Source organism: Mytilus californianus, unplaced genomic scaffold, assembly GCF_021869535.1.
Source record: "Mytilus californianus isolate M0D057914Y unplaced genomic scaffold, xbMytCali1.0.p SCAF_10, whole genome shotgun sequence".
Lineage (NCBI taxonomy): Eukaryota > Metazoa > Mollusca > Bivalvia > Mytilida > Mytilidae > Mytilus > Mytilus californianus.
In genome coordinates this window covers 29,132,036-29,149,138 of record NW_026262582.1, presented here as the reverse complement: position 1 = coordinate 29,149,138, position 17,103 = coordinate 29,132,036, and the positions used below count along the sequence as shown (strand labels likewise).

General features: G+C 31.3%; 1 protein-coding gene across 1 annotated transcript in view; it reads right to left on the bottom strand.

The window, feature by feature from the left end:
* Positions 1-11,072: 11,072 nt before the first annotated feature.
* The window catches only part of LOC127717892 (transient receptor potential cation channel subfamily M member 2-like), a 50,948-nt gene continuing 44,917 nt past the window's right edge, over positions 11,073-17,103 (bottom strand). Inside the window, exons 16-20 of the mRNA XM_052223750.1 lie at positions 15,489-15,670; positions 13,828-13,957; positions 13,406-13,506; positions 11,998-12,127; positions 11,073-11,672 (exon numbers count right to left, since the gene is read on the bottom strand). Of these exons, the coding sequence (XP_052079710.1) occupies positions 11,564-11,672; positions 11,998-12,127; positions 13,406-13,506; positions 13,828-13,957; positions 15,489-15,670 (652 nt within the window). The 3' untranslated portion in view covers positions 11,073-11,563. The remainder of the gene's footprint in view (positions 11,673-11,997; positions 12,128-13,405; positions 13,507-13,827; positions 13,958-15,488; positions 15,671-17,103) is intronic.

The following is a 17,103-nucleotide window of genomic DNA, read 5'->3' as shown; positions in this document are numbered from 1 at the left end:
TCTAGGGTTGTAACATAGTACATGATGTATAGTGGCCAATAAATGGTGTATATATATATATAGACATGTATCAACAAAATGAAGACAAATGTTATCCTATTTAATCCTTACAATACCTGTTTCTGCAATTAGGCCCAAAATTGATGATATTTAATGCTCAGTTTTTCAAATCCCTTTTTTCATATTTCAAATTACTGTTTCTATATACAAAATGATAGGCCCTAAATCTTCAAAATGTGAAATTTGATTAAAGATAGAAGAACATTGAACTACTGGGAGGTCGGATGACCGGACTGGGGAAATAACGGGTGAAATGACAAGGAGTATAAAACAATGTTTGCGAAATAGGTAATTGATTTGCTGTTATGATGATATATTCGTTTATTGTTTAAATGTTTAAATAGCAAATAACAAACCTTACACACAGTTTTTGAGTGAGTCTGCCGACTTTAAACACCAATCAATTCCTTTATATAGTCTTAATGTTTTCATATATTTGTGTTTGAGTGTCGTTTGTGAAAGTCGATGAAAAAAAAATAATTTGGACGCCAGGAATTGATTAATAACATTTCCTTAATGACTAACATAACATTAAATAAAATATTTCTATCCTGAATGTTAGTAGTAATGTAGTCTTTCTGAGAATGCAACGATTTTCCTTTGATGTTTGGTCAGAATTTATATGTGAATATATGTCAATTTAGGGCATTAATATAGTATCAACTGTAACGAATATCGTGAGAATTAGAAAAATAATTTGGAACGGTGTTTGTTTATTTGGATTAAAAGGTATTGAAGTTGGTGGGCAAAACTACGTTAAAGATATTTTAATGGTAACATCAACATACATTTTTATCATACCTTCTATATAATTTAGTTCTTATTCCTTAAACTCGTTTACGCAAATATTGTGTAATCCCAAGATAAGAAATATGCTAACATTTAAACATATCATTCTAAGTTGAGAGTATAACCATGATAACGTACTAGAAACAGATTGTTAAGACAAGAACATATTAATCAGAAATATTTTTGTTTAGTCATGATTTAGCAAAATTAATCCTTACAGTGATTTCAAATCAACTTAAAAAATTACTCTTTTTTTACCCAAAGTATTATTTTTTAAAGATTTGTTTTAAAATTGAAAGGCTCATATAACAAATATGTATTTTGTCTGCAGTATTTAGATTGAATAAAGACTTTAAATACATAAATGTGATATAATCAGTGTCAGACAATAAGACAATTCGATTAAGAACGTAGAAACTCGTTCTTGGAAACAAAGTCTTTATTCAAATTATTTAAGATCGGAAGACTTTTTTTACAAAAGTTATTGACACAGTTCATTAAACTTGATCTAAATTGAGAGATATGTGGTTTACCTAGACATTGTTTCATTTTTATCGGCTTTTTTAGTACTTTAAAAAAAGTTTCATGGTAACCATTAAATAATCTTAAAAAAATATGGGTTAGACACTGAAATGATACGATTCAGATATAAAATGGTTATATATACGAAAGAATTGAAGGAACTTCTTATTTTTTTTTTTTTAATTTTCTTTGCAATTTTGACATTTCCTATATTCGTTCTGACAATTCTCACTTCCAACTAAACATTGATGAGTTCCAATTTGACATTTTTGAGTTCCAACTTGCATTTTGTACTTCCAAGTTGACATTTGCCCCTTTAAATTTGACAAATCCCACTTTCGAGTTGTCATTTTTCAATTCTAAGTTGACATTTTACAGTTCCACTTTGACATTTTTCACTTCCAAGTTGTCATTTCTCTATTTTGATTTAAAATTCCTCACAATTTATGAGTTCCATTTTGACATTTCCAAGTGACATGTTGACATTTCTCTGTTCCCAACTTTGAAGAGAAAAATGTACATATGTCTAGTTAGAATTGAAAATGTCAACTTGAAATTGAAAACATTCTTCTTGGAATTGAAAAAAGTCAACTTTGAAATGAAAAATGCATTTTTGTCGAAATTACAAAACTTCCATGAAACTATATCAATAACTTAAGAATACGTGACCTATTTCATAGGTAAAATATTCATTTGAATTAAAATGCATAGATACATGCATTGCATTTAAATTATACATGAATATATAAAATGAAGGTTACACATTCCAATTGCAAATTCATATAAAAGTAACAGTCATGCCTAGTAGACGTCACTGTATGCCCAAAATGTCTATATGTAAATGATGCTTGTCCTTTCACTATTGCCCAATCGTACAAATTTTTGAAGACGCCCAACGGTTCCAACCCTCTGAAAGATGTTTTCGATATCATATGCATTGTTTGAAAACGTGTCAGGCCAAGCTGATTTAATTGAGCCTTGATCTACTTTCATTACATTTGTACATGCGTAATTACAGGTTTTCCTGAAATCTTCCATATAATACAAAATAACATTGAAAGGATTCTAATCGTTAATAAATTAATTATAAGAACTCCAATTTGATTTTTTTGAATTTTCCTTGAAGTTCGGTATTTTTGTTATTTTTCTTTTTTCTTGGTGAGAGTTAAACAAATCCCATTTCTTTGTTTAAAAACAATGTGCATTTTTTTAAAGGGAAATACACAACGTTTGAGACAACCCAATGGCAATGAGGAGGGCAAAGATGGCAGTCGAATGAATTCCAATAAAGCGAATCAAGTTCATCTACATGTGGATCATTTCTTACTACGTGTGCATACATTATCACTTATAATAAAGATTTTCGTAATCAATGACAAATAAATAAAACGTTGGCGAAAAATAATTCTATAATGTCACTATTTTCATACGAGGGTAACTATTTGGGGGGCACAAGACCTCTTCTGACGGAACATGTACATGATGTATTTCAACTTTGTAAAAGTCTTGTTAAGTTATTTTTTTCACTTTTGTACACATTTATTTCCATTAGTTTTGGACATTATTCAATATCCAATTTAATTCTGTTTTGGGCAGGTTTTATAATTATTATATACCAGCCCTTGTTTCAAAATTTATTCTACTTGCCTCCCTCTAATAGCAAATGGTCGTCCCCTAATATTTTATATGTTTATTTGAAAAAAAAATTAATTGAACTAATCCGTACTGTGGACAGAGCATGGCTCACCTTTGAGCCGTTGGCTATCAACACTGCTGAACACAACAATCTTCGTATTCAAGGTAGGATTAGTGCAAAGAACACCTATACCCCCTTATTCGTATTTTAAGTATCCTCGTTCATATCTGTCCACTGGATACAAAAATGTATGTTTGAATTTTTCCATGCTTGCTGGTTCCCCTGAATTTCCAATTATATACAAAGAAGGATAACAACTGAAAATAAGGCTTACGGTTACGTATTTAAAAGAGCGTTCAGAATCTACGATGAATGATACGCCCACCGTTTTTCGGACCATTTAAAGAAGCCCGAGGTTATTGATACTTTATCCTCTCTGCACGAAAAATATGTAGTTGTTCCATCCAACAAAGCTCCATACAGTATTGTGTGCATATGCGAAAGCTAGTATTTGGAATCCCACATATACACCTACATTATTCACGAAGGATAAAACTTTTATAAAATCACAATTCTATCCTTCTCTTCTTTATTTGGTATTCAAATAGCAGAGGACGATAAAAATCTCTGGATGTCTTAAATCAAGAAAAGCCATAAACAGAACGATATAAATCCGGGTCCTTAAGATGTTCGACTAAACAGCTTTTCAAAGTTTTTACCACCGTTATTTCTACAGTTAAAGATGACCTTCAGAAATATTTCAATAGGTTATATTCAACAAGTAGTGTCAATGAGATGTGCATTTTTGAAAACTTTAAAGATCCTCTCCGAAATCTGCAATCACTATATTTACAATTTTTCAGTAATATCAGACCCTTGAATCTTTGCTGCGCAAAGCCCAATACTCAATAAAAAACTCTACTGCATCTTCTCATTTAACAGAACTTTTTCTTCAATAATGGAAAACGTAGATACAAATTTTTTGCTTTCTTTCATGAAAAAATTACTTTTAAAAGAACAACTCGAATTCCAAAAACCAATACATTGATATTTCCAAAATGTTGGTCTTTTTGATTGACAACATATTTTCTGAATTTAGGTAATTGATATTTTAAACAGTTCTAATGGGTACTTATAGTGCACCACTACTGGGAGACTTGTTTCTGGTCATATAAAGCAGTACTATTACAGAACTTTCTCAAATACACAAAAAAAGACATATTGCAAAAATATTTAATTTCACTTTCAGAAATATTGATGATATTCAATAATCCATATTTCAATTAGTGCTTAAATTTCATATTTCCGGTTGAACTTGATATTATATTTTTCGTTAAAAGACCTATACACCGTGCTCTGATTACTATTGTTTCTAGCCACTTTTATTTCTTGTGGGATATTTTGGTTTAGTAAGATTTCGAATAGATATTTTGTATATGCTATCGAATCGTCATTGCACTTTTGATACTTATTCCTGTTTAACCAAACACTTTTCTCTGTAAGACTTATAATCATATCCCACAACAATGTGTCTTCGTGCAATCAATTCTCCGTCGCAACACTAAAATATACTGACAAAATTATTTTCCTGTATTTGATTGTTCAACCGATATAATTTTTACGGAAGCGATCCCGAGATTCCATATAAATCATTACGTATTATTTCAAAATAAGTATAATGTGATTGTTACTCATAAATCATGAGTGATAGATATATAGAGAATTTGAGGTCCGTGGTCCACTTTAAAGAAACTGAGGTTAAGGTCTCAGGTTAAGGTCATGCTTATTTTTTTTGTTTGAGATTGTTATAAAAAAATTTAAAACAATACTTTTTAATTTTGGATAAGATGAATTGTAAGTTATTACATGTCGTTGCTAAAACATTTAGTCGAAGAGGTGGGTTGCAATTTAATAGAAATTGTTTAGAAAAATAAGCAGTATGGTGATATCATTCATTAACAGTTGAGCTGAGTCGGATAGAAATCGACCTTATGCAAATGAATTTCAAAACATCTGTTAACTTATTTTTGGTTGAAAAAATATCTATGCAAAGTCTGTAACTACATAAATTTTTATGAAAATTGAGTTGATATTAGAACCCTACAAAAAAGACCAAAATTCGTCAATTTATTTCGTATTTGAATATTTCGGAATCAATTAAACACTTATACATGTACATGTATACGTGCACTTGCATAGGGTCGATTTCTATCCGACGCAGCTCAGTTCATGATAAAGACCTAGGGTCCTTTGATTTAATCTTTGCTTTATAACCCTGAAGTTGATTTCAAAATAATTGGTCACTATGTCGTTGTAGATTTTGCCCTTTGCTCTTACTTCATACTGGTACATGAAAAAACCGTGGCATCTTTTACATAAGGTGGCAATAAACAGTTAGGAAAAAAAATACCCTAATAGATTTTACCATTTTCTTTTCCTTGCTTTCTTACAAATTAAGCCTACTGTTTGTGTCATATATGTGCATATGTATGTAATCATTATGTTCCAAAGATTTGATTTTTAGTAGTTAAAAAGGTTAAATAAAATTTCTTTTTGGTGTATCCATGGCAACATTCTGCATTTAATTGCTATAAAATATTGCAAAAAGGGGGGTAAAGATATCACATATTTCCCCAAAATTGGCCAAAAGTACAATTTCAATCCCTTGGAGTGATACCTTTTCTGAAACTGTTTACGTATATCTATCAAGAGATCAAATAAAAAATCATATGTCTTTCATCTCATTTTTTTGTAAAATTGCGTCAAAAATTTCGTGTGAAAAAGTGTTTGTAAACACTACAATAATTTCTGGACCTATGGCTGTTCTGACTATAAAAATACGGACAGTCAAACAGAAAATAGCCCATAAAACATCTAAAAAAATAATCTTGATGCTCTTATAAACCCCCTTTGAAGGCTAAATTAGTCATCAGCTATCTAAAAATGAATGTTATTGCACAATTACTTTTATATTTTAAAAGTCCACCATGGCCAAAATGCGAAACTACACTCCTAACTGTGTATTGCTACCTAAAGTTAGGTTACATGGCATTGCAAAGTTCAAGTCAAAATGACCGTGTTCAAACAGGAAGTAGACGTATTTGCATTTATTTCATATTAATTATTTAAAAAGCATATATTTTTCCAATCAATGTGATGCATCCAACGATATAAATCCGGAAGTGAAATTTTCAAACCGTAAATCAAATCAAAGTAAACAGAAATCATACATTGTTGTAACCAGTGTAAAGGTAAAATATGACACTGGACGTTAATTTGAGAATCCGGAAGTGACTAAATATCTCTTATATTTCATCTAAAGTATCTTTAACTATTAACATGTGTATGTGCTACGTCAGGACTATGTAATTGAGTGGTTATTGATGATTGCAGCCTGTCGCATGTATTTTATTCTTCTTTTATTGTTTTACAATACATTAGACGGTATGTTTTCTCGTTTGAATTGATCTACATGATGTTATGTATGGGGAAACTTTTATAGCTTACTATTCGGTATATGTTCTACTAGTTGTTAATTAATACGATGACTTATTATTGCTTACATCCTCGTATTTTTGTCTCTAATCGAAAGATGTCTCATTTACAATTATATTCGACACATCTTCCATGCTGGAGCTTTGCTGATCAGAGTGATCTGGTATCAATGATCATAGTGTGAATATTCTCAAACTAACAGTATGCTAAATTCAAACTTTAATTTGTGGAAAAATGTGCTGTTTTTATATTTTTACAATATTATGAAGTAAATACCCATTTTCAAAATCACTGCCGAAAATTGTTTAATGTATTTTATTATAATTTTAATGTATTTTTAATGCGGTTTGCTACCTTGTCAAAATAAATATGATATTGAAAAAGCGATCTGTTTCTGTGCATGTATTGTAATACTCATATTCACGGTGAAAGATATTATGAATTCTAAAAGTAATGATAACCCTTTACATGTTATGCAAAGTTGTATGTACAATTCATTAACTTCTTAAAATTCTTATGCTTTCATATACATCTTTTGATTATCTTTTCTATCCAACATAGTCCAATTAAGGTTTCTACTTAACTTTCAGTAGAAGCTTTCTCATATTGTGTTATACTGAACACTACCTGTCTTAATGTCCTAAATAAAGTAACAAATAAACATGTAATCCAAACGGTACCAATTTTGCTGCACAAGATGTGCATTTCGACATTTAATGTTTTTTTCCGTGATGCGATCCGGATAAACGTATCGATCCTTTACATAGGCTTAATCTTAAAGGAAGGTTACAAATTTTACACTGTAATTAGATCTTTGAACATTGTTTTAAAGGCATGAATATCGTTATCAATAAATTAAAACCCGACTAAATGTTATTGCTATACACATAATTATTTTTACATTCACGGTCCTATATCTGTCAGAACTTATTATTTGGCATTGCAGAGTTTTTCTCTGAATGTTAATAACATCTTTACACTGAATTAATTTCATGTTGGATGTGTTCTGTTTGCTGTTTTAGTCTTAAATACATGATATTTTTATTAGGTTAGTTGTTATCGGCTTTGAACTAGATTTCGGTAACAGCGAGGACTCTCAGATCTACACTTTGTTTCTTTTTTGTTTCCTGTATTGTTTTTGTTCTTTGAAACGACCTGATGAGATAAGCCGTTTTCAACTTATTTTCATAGTTAGGTTTATGTTGTTTTGTGATAGGTTAGGAAGGGATAGGCGCCAGGAAACATGTTTAACCCTGCCCCATTCTGTATTTGTCTATCCTAAGTCAGGGGTCTGTAATTCAATGATCTTTTGTTGCTGTATATCATATCATATGAGATCACCCTTGTTTCGTTTAAAAGTGGTTAGTGTTGATCTTGCTTTATTTTTTAATGTTGTTTTCGGGGCTTTTTATTTTTTTAACGTATACAAATATTTATACCGGTAACAGTCTTGTCTATCCTTTGTCATGAATAAAATTTCACATTTCAGGGGTAGAAAAATTTAGGTGATGTCTTAGGGTTTGATAAGAGTCAATTCCCAATCCTCTATTGCGTGATCCCTCATCACTTGATATAACGTTTCAACATATTTGATAAGAGTAACTCGACGGGGGTCACATGTGGACCAGAATCTGCTTACCTCACCCATGTTTCCGGCACACCTGAGATCATCCCTGGTTTTTGGTTGGATTCGTGTTGTTCATTGTGAAGTTTTCAATGTTGTGTTTTGTGTTTTGTGAACTGGTGTATGTCTTTTCGTTTTTTTTTTTTTTTTTGCCATGGGATTGTCAGCTTGTATTCGACTTATGAGTTTGAATATCTTTTGCGTATCTTTCGTCTCTCTTTGCATGCTGTATGTGAATGTCCCAAGTCATAAGCCTGTGATACAGTGGTTGCCGTTAGTTGTAGATCATATTTCTGGTATTGCTTTCTTGTTTTCTCGTTTGCTATGTGGTATAGGTTTTGATCAGAACAAAAATATTTCGAAGAAAAGCAACGTTTTTTAAACCATTTTTTCGTCATATTATCTAACGTCCTTTTTATGGAAATCTTATAAACTTTTAAACACAGAGTAATAAGATAGTATTCTGTCTATTAGATTATCAATATGTTGTTATACTCTCAAACGCAGCATGCAGATCTTGCGAATTCAGAATTATTCGTTCTTATTTACTACTGTGATTGTTCAACATTGGACACACATGCAAATATAATTATTAAAATTTCAGAAAATCATGAATTCAATAAATGCTTCATTTTTTTTTATATTAGAGCTTTTATTGTTACCACATCTACCCCGTTGAAATTTGAGCAGGAATGGAAACATCGCAAAAATGCCTTGATTGTATCGTTTGGGTGATTTTATTTTTTACAGACCACTGTCCCACATTGGCAATCAACCGGCGTGTAACACTTCTAGCAGAGTCGCTTCTATATTGATATAACGCAGACTACACACACACATCAAGTTTTCTTAGGAAGAATCGAGAGAAGCTAGAATTATTCTTTTAATTTCATTTTCCGCCTCTAAGAATACATCTTCTTACTACACGAACTACATAATCTCAAAATTGTTGACTCTGTTGAAAACTATCTATCCCATTTAACATGAAAAACTGATATCACAGATACATTTAAGTTTGCCTCATATCTTGCTGACCTTCATCGAAAACTGGTTCGGTTAAGAACAAAATTTTAAAACAAAATAGATGAGTTCAGGTTTCTATTTTAAACATTGAACTTTCCTTATCCAGAGCTTGCGTTTCCTATGACGATTTTCTTGTGAAAGGGTCGTTGCTTATAAGGAAGCTTATTGATATAGGATTTCTAGTGTTGAAGTTCAAGTCATCCTTTCGGAAGTGTTACTGGTCTAATCATTAGGTTGACCGTCCTATTCTTCCTCGATTCTGATATCCTCGAATGAGACTTAACACCGACTTTGTGCTTATAATGAGCAACACGACAGTTGCCAAATTTGGATCTAATTAACATTTCAAAGCACCTGGTATCATATTCATTTTAGGAGGGTTCATTTTGTTCGGTTATTATTTTCTATGTAGTGTTTTATTAACTGTTTTGTGTCGCTTTCGTCGTTTTTTATTTTTTTGTTTGCGATGAGTTTGCCAATTTCATTGAAGACACCCCTCTACTTGTAGATTGATAAAATTGTTATCCGTACGAGATATCATAACTTAACAATCTACGTTGAAAACTATCTAATGAGTAACTACGTGATTAAAGTATTGCTGCTAATTGTGAACAATTATATGTTTGTTATACTCTGCAGTATACTTATCATTGTACTGTGTATACGTAAAAGAAGAACAATTCATCAAAGATACCAGGTTTATAATTGTGCTCGCCAGACACAAGTTCGTCTACAAAAGACTCGTCACTGACGCTCAAATCACGTGACCATGATTCGAATTAATGTCTACCGGCACCAAAAGTAGGCATCCCACCATATACATGCGTTTTAAAGAAATGATAATAAGTTTCTTCAATGTATTTATGGATAATTATATTAACCCGGTAGTTTAAAATTAGAGACATAGTTGCCGCTAATATCGTATCGTCATTAATGGTTGCAAAGCTACATAACAAGATGTATATTTAAAACATAAGTATGTTTTTCCTTACAAACATTTTCTGATACGAAAGACAAAATTTCAATATTGTTGAAATCGGCAAAATGATTTGAACATATATAATACCAATGAACGCGCTTAAACATGTGATGTATAAATGACAAGAAAGGCAAGAAGTAATTACATTGTAGGAACATGCAAACCAAGTTAATCTTAACAATAAATCATTCCGTCACATTCAGCCTTCCTGACAATTTTCAGACTAATCCCCTTCGGTAAATTTAGTACTATTGAGGCAAATAATTTGTTTGCAGTGAATACGGTACTGTTTAGTAGTTTTTCAGACGGTTCTGTATTATGTTGATGTTTTCAGATTAATAGCAACTACTTAACAATCTGAAACTAGACTGAACGAATCTTAATTGACTGCAAGCAGATTTTCTGAAGAGTATTTAAATGTATAGCAGTGAATAAGTCTGAAAATTTACAGAAACACAAGAGTGCAAATTACTTTAAAATTTATTGTTCAGTCTTTTAAGAGATATTAACATGATTAAGACAACAATGACCGTTTCGGAACGCTTGCCTTATCCAAATATCGTCAATGGTATATTCCGTGAAAAATGCTGCATAAATTTCAGATGAGATAAAGCATTTGAATCTCACTAGTTGCTATAAAATTGGTTTCCTAGTGAGGTTCAAATGCTTTATCTCATCTCAAATTTATGCATCATTTTTCACGGAATATACAATTGACGATATTTGGATTAGGCAAGCGTTAAGCCCATAATCGTAGTTGTCTTTGTGTGAATGCTTGTGGGAGTGGTCATTCATGAAAACCGAAAACCTATAAAGTTGGTGATCATTCATATAATGTACCGATATTATATATATCCCTTACAATATTTTGACGATTGCGTTAACTGCGATACATTGAGAGATAAAATACACACAATTTGTTGTACACACACATTGAAACACGATCGGACCTACATGTATTTATTGAAAAATACGTTCAAAACAACCAAATTATATCATACACATACACATTGTTTATCTATTAAGGATATTTATGTTTATTATAACATTCTAATTGAATAAATCAAATACACAATATTCAATTGAAAATAACTACAAGAATAAGGAAAACAATATATTACAAAACAACCTTTATATAGATATAGGAAGATGTGGTATGAGTGCCAATGAGACAACTCTCCATCCAAGTTACAATTTATAAAAATAAACCATTATAAGTCAAGGCCTTCAACACGGAGCATTGGCTCACACCGAATATGTATATTTCAAAAACGTCAATGTTTATATTGGCTTGGCACTCTGTGTTAAGAAAACAATAGTAGCAATCATATCAAGACGATGAAGATACTGACGTAAATGAACTTTGTCTTTCACACACTACCGCTACTGATAGATATTCATATGAGCCTCTTTTAATTTTCAGTGTACGTAGATATTATATATATGTATTTTGAATGGTTTCACGTGGCCTTATAAGCACTTCAATCTGTTTGTATTCCCGCTTTTGTTTACCTGTAGTACCTTCTTTCTGTCTCTCTTTATACCTAAAAACAATGTTAATAACAAAACTGTAAACAGTTAAGGCTAAATGTTCATCAAACGTAATCCTTAATTTGAACAAAGGAGTGTATATGTTTGTTGGCTACGAATTGGTCCTATGAATGTATGCATTTTTTCTTTAAATCTTTTTTGAAACTGCAAAGGGCTCAACATTTGCACAGTTTAATGTGTAAGTATTGCATTTTCACAATATGCCTTTCAAAATTGCAGAAACAAACGAATTGTTTACGATATTTCTGTATAATAACAACAAAATTGTGTATAAAAATTAGTAAAACGTTGAGAAAAAAAAAGGAAAATGAAACATACCAGTATTTTTCTGCCTCGTTTTTGTCATTTCGATTTCCACTTAAGTCTGATGGTGCATTTAATTGTATATGTTGTTCGTCGTCTTTCCGAAAAAGTAGTGTATCACTGGTTGTAGTGGTTCTCTTCATTTCTGTAATAGAATATTGACGAATAATGTGTGTTTTGTTCAATATTACTGCATTTGATCTATTTAAATTATCATCAATCACATTAGGCATGCTAATTGAAAATGCAAGACTGATTTAATAAAATAAGACAAATAATAAAGCACACGCAGTCATAAATGAATCATTGTAAAAAATCATAATGGTAGCTTCAGCATGTTAGATGGCAAATACGTTCATATTGAGGAAAATTACTAGTACATTTTAATAAAGTATAACAATACCAAATCAGGTACATCACTATCCTCTGTGGTAATTCCAGCACTGGTCAGACAATTCACTTGCAGTCTATTAATATCTGTGCAATCTATTTTTTCATACTGTTCAGTAATTATTTACCTGTTCAGATCAACAACATACTGAATTTTCTGAAAATCTGATAAACAGTATTGAATTGACTGAAAGACTGGACATGACTGCATAATTTATCGTTCAGGCTTTTCATGTGATATTAAGACCAAAATGACCGTTAAAGTCTAAAATTCATTTACTAGTGCCCTGATCAAAATATAATGAAACTTTCTCAGAACTCTCACCACATAATGTCATTGGACACCTTTTACTTCGATCCGCTTTAACTTTTTTTCGTGGGGAGGGGGGATATAATAAATGGCGGGGTGCCATTTTGTTAACTTTGCTGACAACATTTTTTTTTAATTATAGTTTGTGTCGTAGCTGAATATTTTCTCTCCGTAATTATAGTCGTCATGTATGTTAAAAAAAATGTTATTTCGACTGTCTTTGCAGTTTTCGAAACACTATCCAAAAAGTGACCGGAGCAATAAAGCAGGGTCTAGATGGGGTAAACAGAACAGAGCCTAATGGGTAAAAAGCGTAGAATAAAGGATAGATAATAATAGGGTGCTGAAATATTAAGAATAGAGAATAAGGGTAAACATAAATAAAGATTAGAGAAAAGTTATCTCACAAGTTAAAGAATAAGAAAATTGAAGAACCCCTCATCCAGACCCTCATAAATCACTGATAGACTCATATGAAAGCAATATTTCATTGGTCAGTTATGGCTAGTGTTGTGTGATGTTTCTGCCCCAAAATCTTGATCGGCCCTTAGATCTTTGTGCGAAAAACATAAATCTATGATACCATTTTGCGGTTCATTTCAATAAATTGTCATTCAATTTAACTAGCATTCATCCCTTAGATATATTTCATTCTAATATCAAAATTTTATTATAATTAGTTGACATTCATATAAAGGACTAATTTGCCTAAGAATGAAATACCTTTAGAAACTGTTTCCTGTATTGTATCTAATTTAGACGATAGTAAGTTGAATTGCTCTAGCAATGTTTGGTCTGTATCTGATTCATATTTAGCTACGAACCTAAAAATAATGATAATAGAAAAATTGCTTCAAGACAAGGCTAAGAGTTCTCCAAAAGTTCATCTTAAATATGTTGAATAGATAATTCATTTGTTTCTTAGCATGATATTTGTCTGGTGCCTGCTTGCATTCATCCTTTAACAGGTATTAAGTAATATCAATAAGAGCCATGTTGTTTTATTCAAAATAAGCCTTGATTAAGTGACAATTCAATTAAAGAGATATGTACGTAAATACCTAATAACTCAAAGAAAATGGAAAATAGAATAGTAAAACGTTAAGAAGAAAAAAGAAAAGAAAGATTAAAATGATGATATATACCTATCTTTTTCTGCCTCCATATTTTGTGCATGCTTTCTTTTTAACCGAGTTGATAAAGTAAGGTAACTATATACTGCATCTTCTTCTAGAATAGCTAAATTGGCACTTACTGTAGTATTGAACTTCATTTCTGTAATAACAGTTTTCGAGTAGTAGCGGCATTTTGCTTCATATGACGAGTTTTAACATTTGTTTTCATTTCTTACAATGTTTTTTCAACAGAATATACGATACGTCATAAATAAATAATTGTGAAAAATGTGAATTTATTTAGTAATGGATACTTCACTTTCAGCGGCAAATATTACATGCCTATTCGGACAAATACATTTTAATACGATATGAAAATATCTTTCGTTAAACTGGATCGATATGCTGCAATTAATTTATGGTAAATTGATCAAGCAATTAAGGTCAATGAACTAGTCCTATGTTTATTGAATATGTCTATTTATAAAGGAGATATGTTATGATTACTAACGGGACAACTATTTAATAGAGACCACATGACGAGGATTAAAACACAAAGGACTATCAAGGGTACATCTTACATGTCTTAGTTCTAAGCAAAATTATGAAGCATGTCATTTGAGGATATTCACATAATTAAGTGTTTGTTTTTATGATTTGAAAAATGTCCAGCTTATGAATAAAGATTTGCAATTGTCTACGTCACCAAAGAGAGTAATATACACTTGTAATTTTAGAAATCGATTTATTATTATATAAGTTCAAATATACAGACTAAATGCATCATGTCACAATCAGATGAAAACAAAATCTCCAACCGATTATATCAGTAATTAGTGATAGCGTCAGTGGTTGCTATGAAGTAATTTGTGTCTGTTCGTTTGCAAGTATAGTGGTCCGTATGCGACCTTGATTTGGCTACAATAAGACCCATCAGAAACCTGTTGTCAAGGTTTTTAAACGTTCAGAGATCAACAACGCTGAACTGACCCTACACGATGCATCTGATCAAACGTCCTCATCCCGACCTAGCGTGGCTAACATCCCACACAATCAAACGGACGCCCTACTTTAGAAAAAAATTAAGATCGTATATATGTTTAAAAGACAAAGACGAAGACAAAATTAGAAGTGTTCAAACACATAAACTTTTCAATGGTCAGTGTCAGTAAGGACACACTATAGGATGTGTGTGCCTGCCCCGTGGCAGTAACTTCGTTCATGATCGTATAAGATATTTCCGATTGTTTTCCCGGTAAACATTTTTGGAAAACTATTTGATGATCAAAGATCAATGAAACATTTTGTTTTATTTATTTTTCACTTTCTTCTGGACCATTTAGAGTTTGACATATTGTATTGACATCTATCTGTTGTTATATAAGACCATATGGTAACACGTAGATGTATTTTGCTCATTTGTGTCATTGTTTATTTATGTTTATTGACCTATAAACCACATCCTGTATATTCATATTGCATGTTTTGTATAAAAAAATATAACAAAAATACCGAACTCCAATGCAAATTTAAAACGAGGTAGTTCATAAAATCTGACAAAAACAAACATTTTCCACCAACGGAACAAGTGAAAAACAACTGCCATATTCCTGATTTGGTACATCCATTTTCCGAAGAAATGTTAAGTTAAATATGGTTTTATAGCTGTGGTTTTATAAACAAATACTTACTGAACTTGTTATTTTTCCTTTCTGTACATTTATGGTAGATAAATATGATAATCATCTTCATGTGACTGATGATACTAAACGGTGGAATCAATGCGGATCTATTATAATACTCCTGGATAAGTGAAAATCTGTAGAATTTCCAAACCAGTTCATTGTTGTCTTGCACTTTTGTAAATGTATGCCTGTGATTAAATGAAGGCATAATGTTATATTGTAAGTCTTTATGTGTGTCCTCTTTATTTTTGCATGAGCTGTTTTGACAAAAAATAAATCAGATTTAAAACAATTCCCAACAGTTTCAGTAAAATTAACATTCTTTCACAAAATCTTTTTACCAACTGTATGCGGTTTTCGTTGGTTCATGTCCGTTATATATTTGGGTTTTGTTTTCGTAGTTTCGTTTTGTTTTAAACTGGGCAGTTAGTTTTTAGGTTACACATTTTCCATGTCAGGGACTTTAATAGCTGACAGTATTGGGTTTTATTTATTGATGAATGACCTATACTTGTTTGCATCCACGTAATTGGAAATCTGAGGATAGTGGTTTCATTGGCAATCATACCATATCTCCTTATTTAAAAAGTTTACATTTTCGATGATCTAAAGTGTGTAAAAAAGACATATGCTTTTACATTTATTTTTTTTTTTAAAGTTAGCATTCCAGTTTAAATATATTCTATGTCAATAACGAAGGATAAATGAAAATATACCGACACATGTTTTAATGTAAATATGTGGTCCAGAAATACAGAACATGTCATTAAATGTCAAACCCGATATCAAAATAAAACATACGGATACAAATTGAAGTGATTTTATTTAGAATCTCACAAAAGATAAATATTCAGTGTCTACTTCAGAAATAATACAAGAGGGGCTTGAGTTATTGATTATAGGTGCTGAAGTTTGTATCTTTTGAATTAACTTTGAATTACAGTTTTCTTTTTTATTTGTCGTTGTGCTATTATGATCCTTTTGGTCGTATGACTCTTGACTTGAATCGGTATTCATGCATCAAGCTATGAGGTCCATAGGTGCGATTCGGACGCAAGATGTATTTACGGTGTGATTTTTTTTGTTACCCTTGTCTTTATATTTTACTTAATTTGAACTTTATTGTGAACGTGTAAAGTGTATACTATATACTGTATGTAACATCTAAAACGTTTTTGTAGTCGTCCTGTCAAATATACTATCAAATATAATAAAAAAAATCTTAATTGTTGGCGTCATTGTTAGATTTATTGGTATGCTTGTTTGACTTTTTAATCAGTTGTGTTGTATGTCTGTGATGTATGTTAACACAGTTTTGGCTGCTAGATTCCAATTATTGTCACATTATCCTATTGTGTCTCTTTCGGTTTTCATCCAAGTTTGTCAATATTTCGGCGCTATAAACAACTGTCATACAAGTGGGAGGTTAAGCTAGCTATAAAACAAGGTTTGACCCACCATTTTCTTCGGAAAATTCCTGTAATTAGACAGTAGAATGACAGTTGTTTTCCATTCATTCCGTTCTAACGTTTGACTTTGTCAGTTTTTATGGACTTCCCTTTTTGAATTTACCTTGGATTTCAGTATTTTTTTATACTTTTTACAAACAAATCTTGCATTT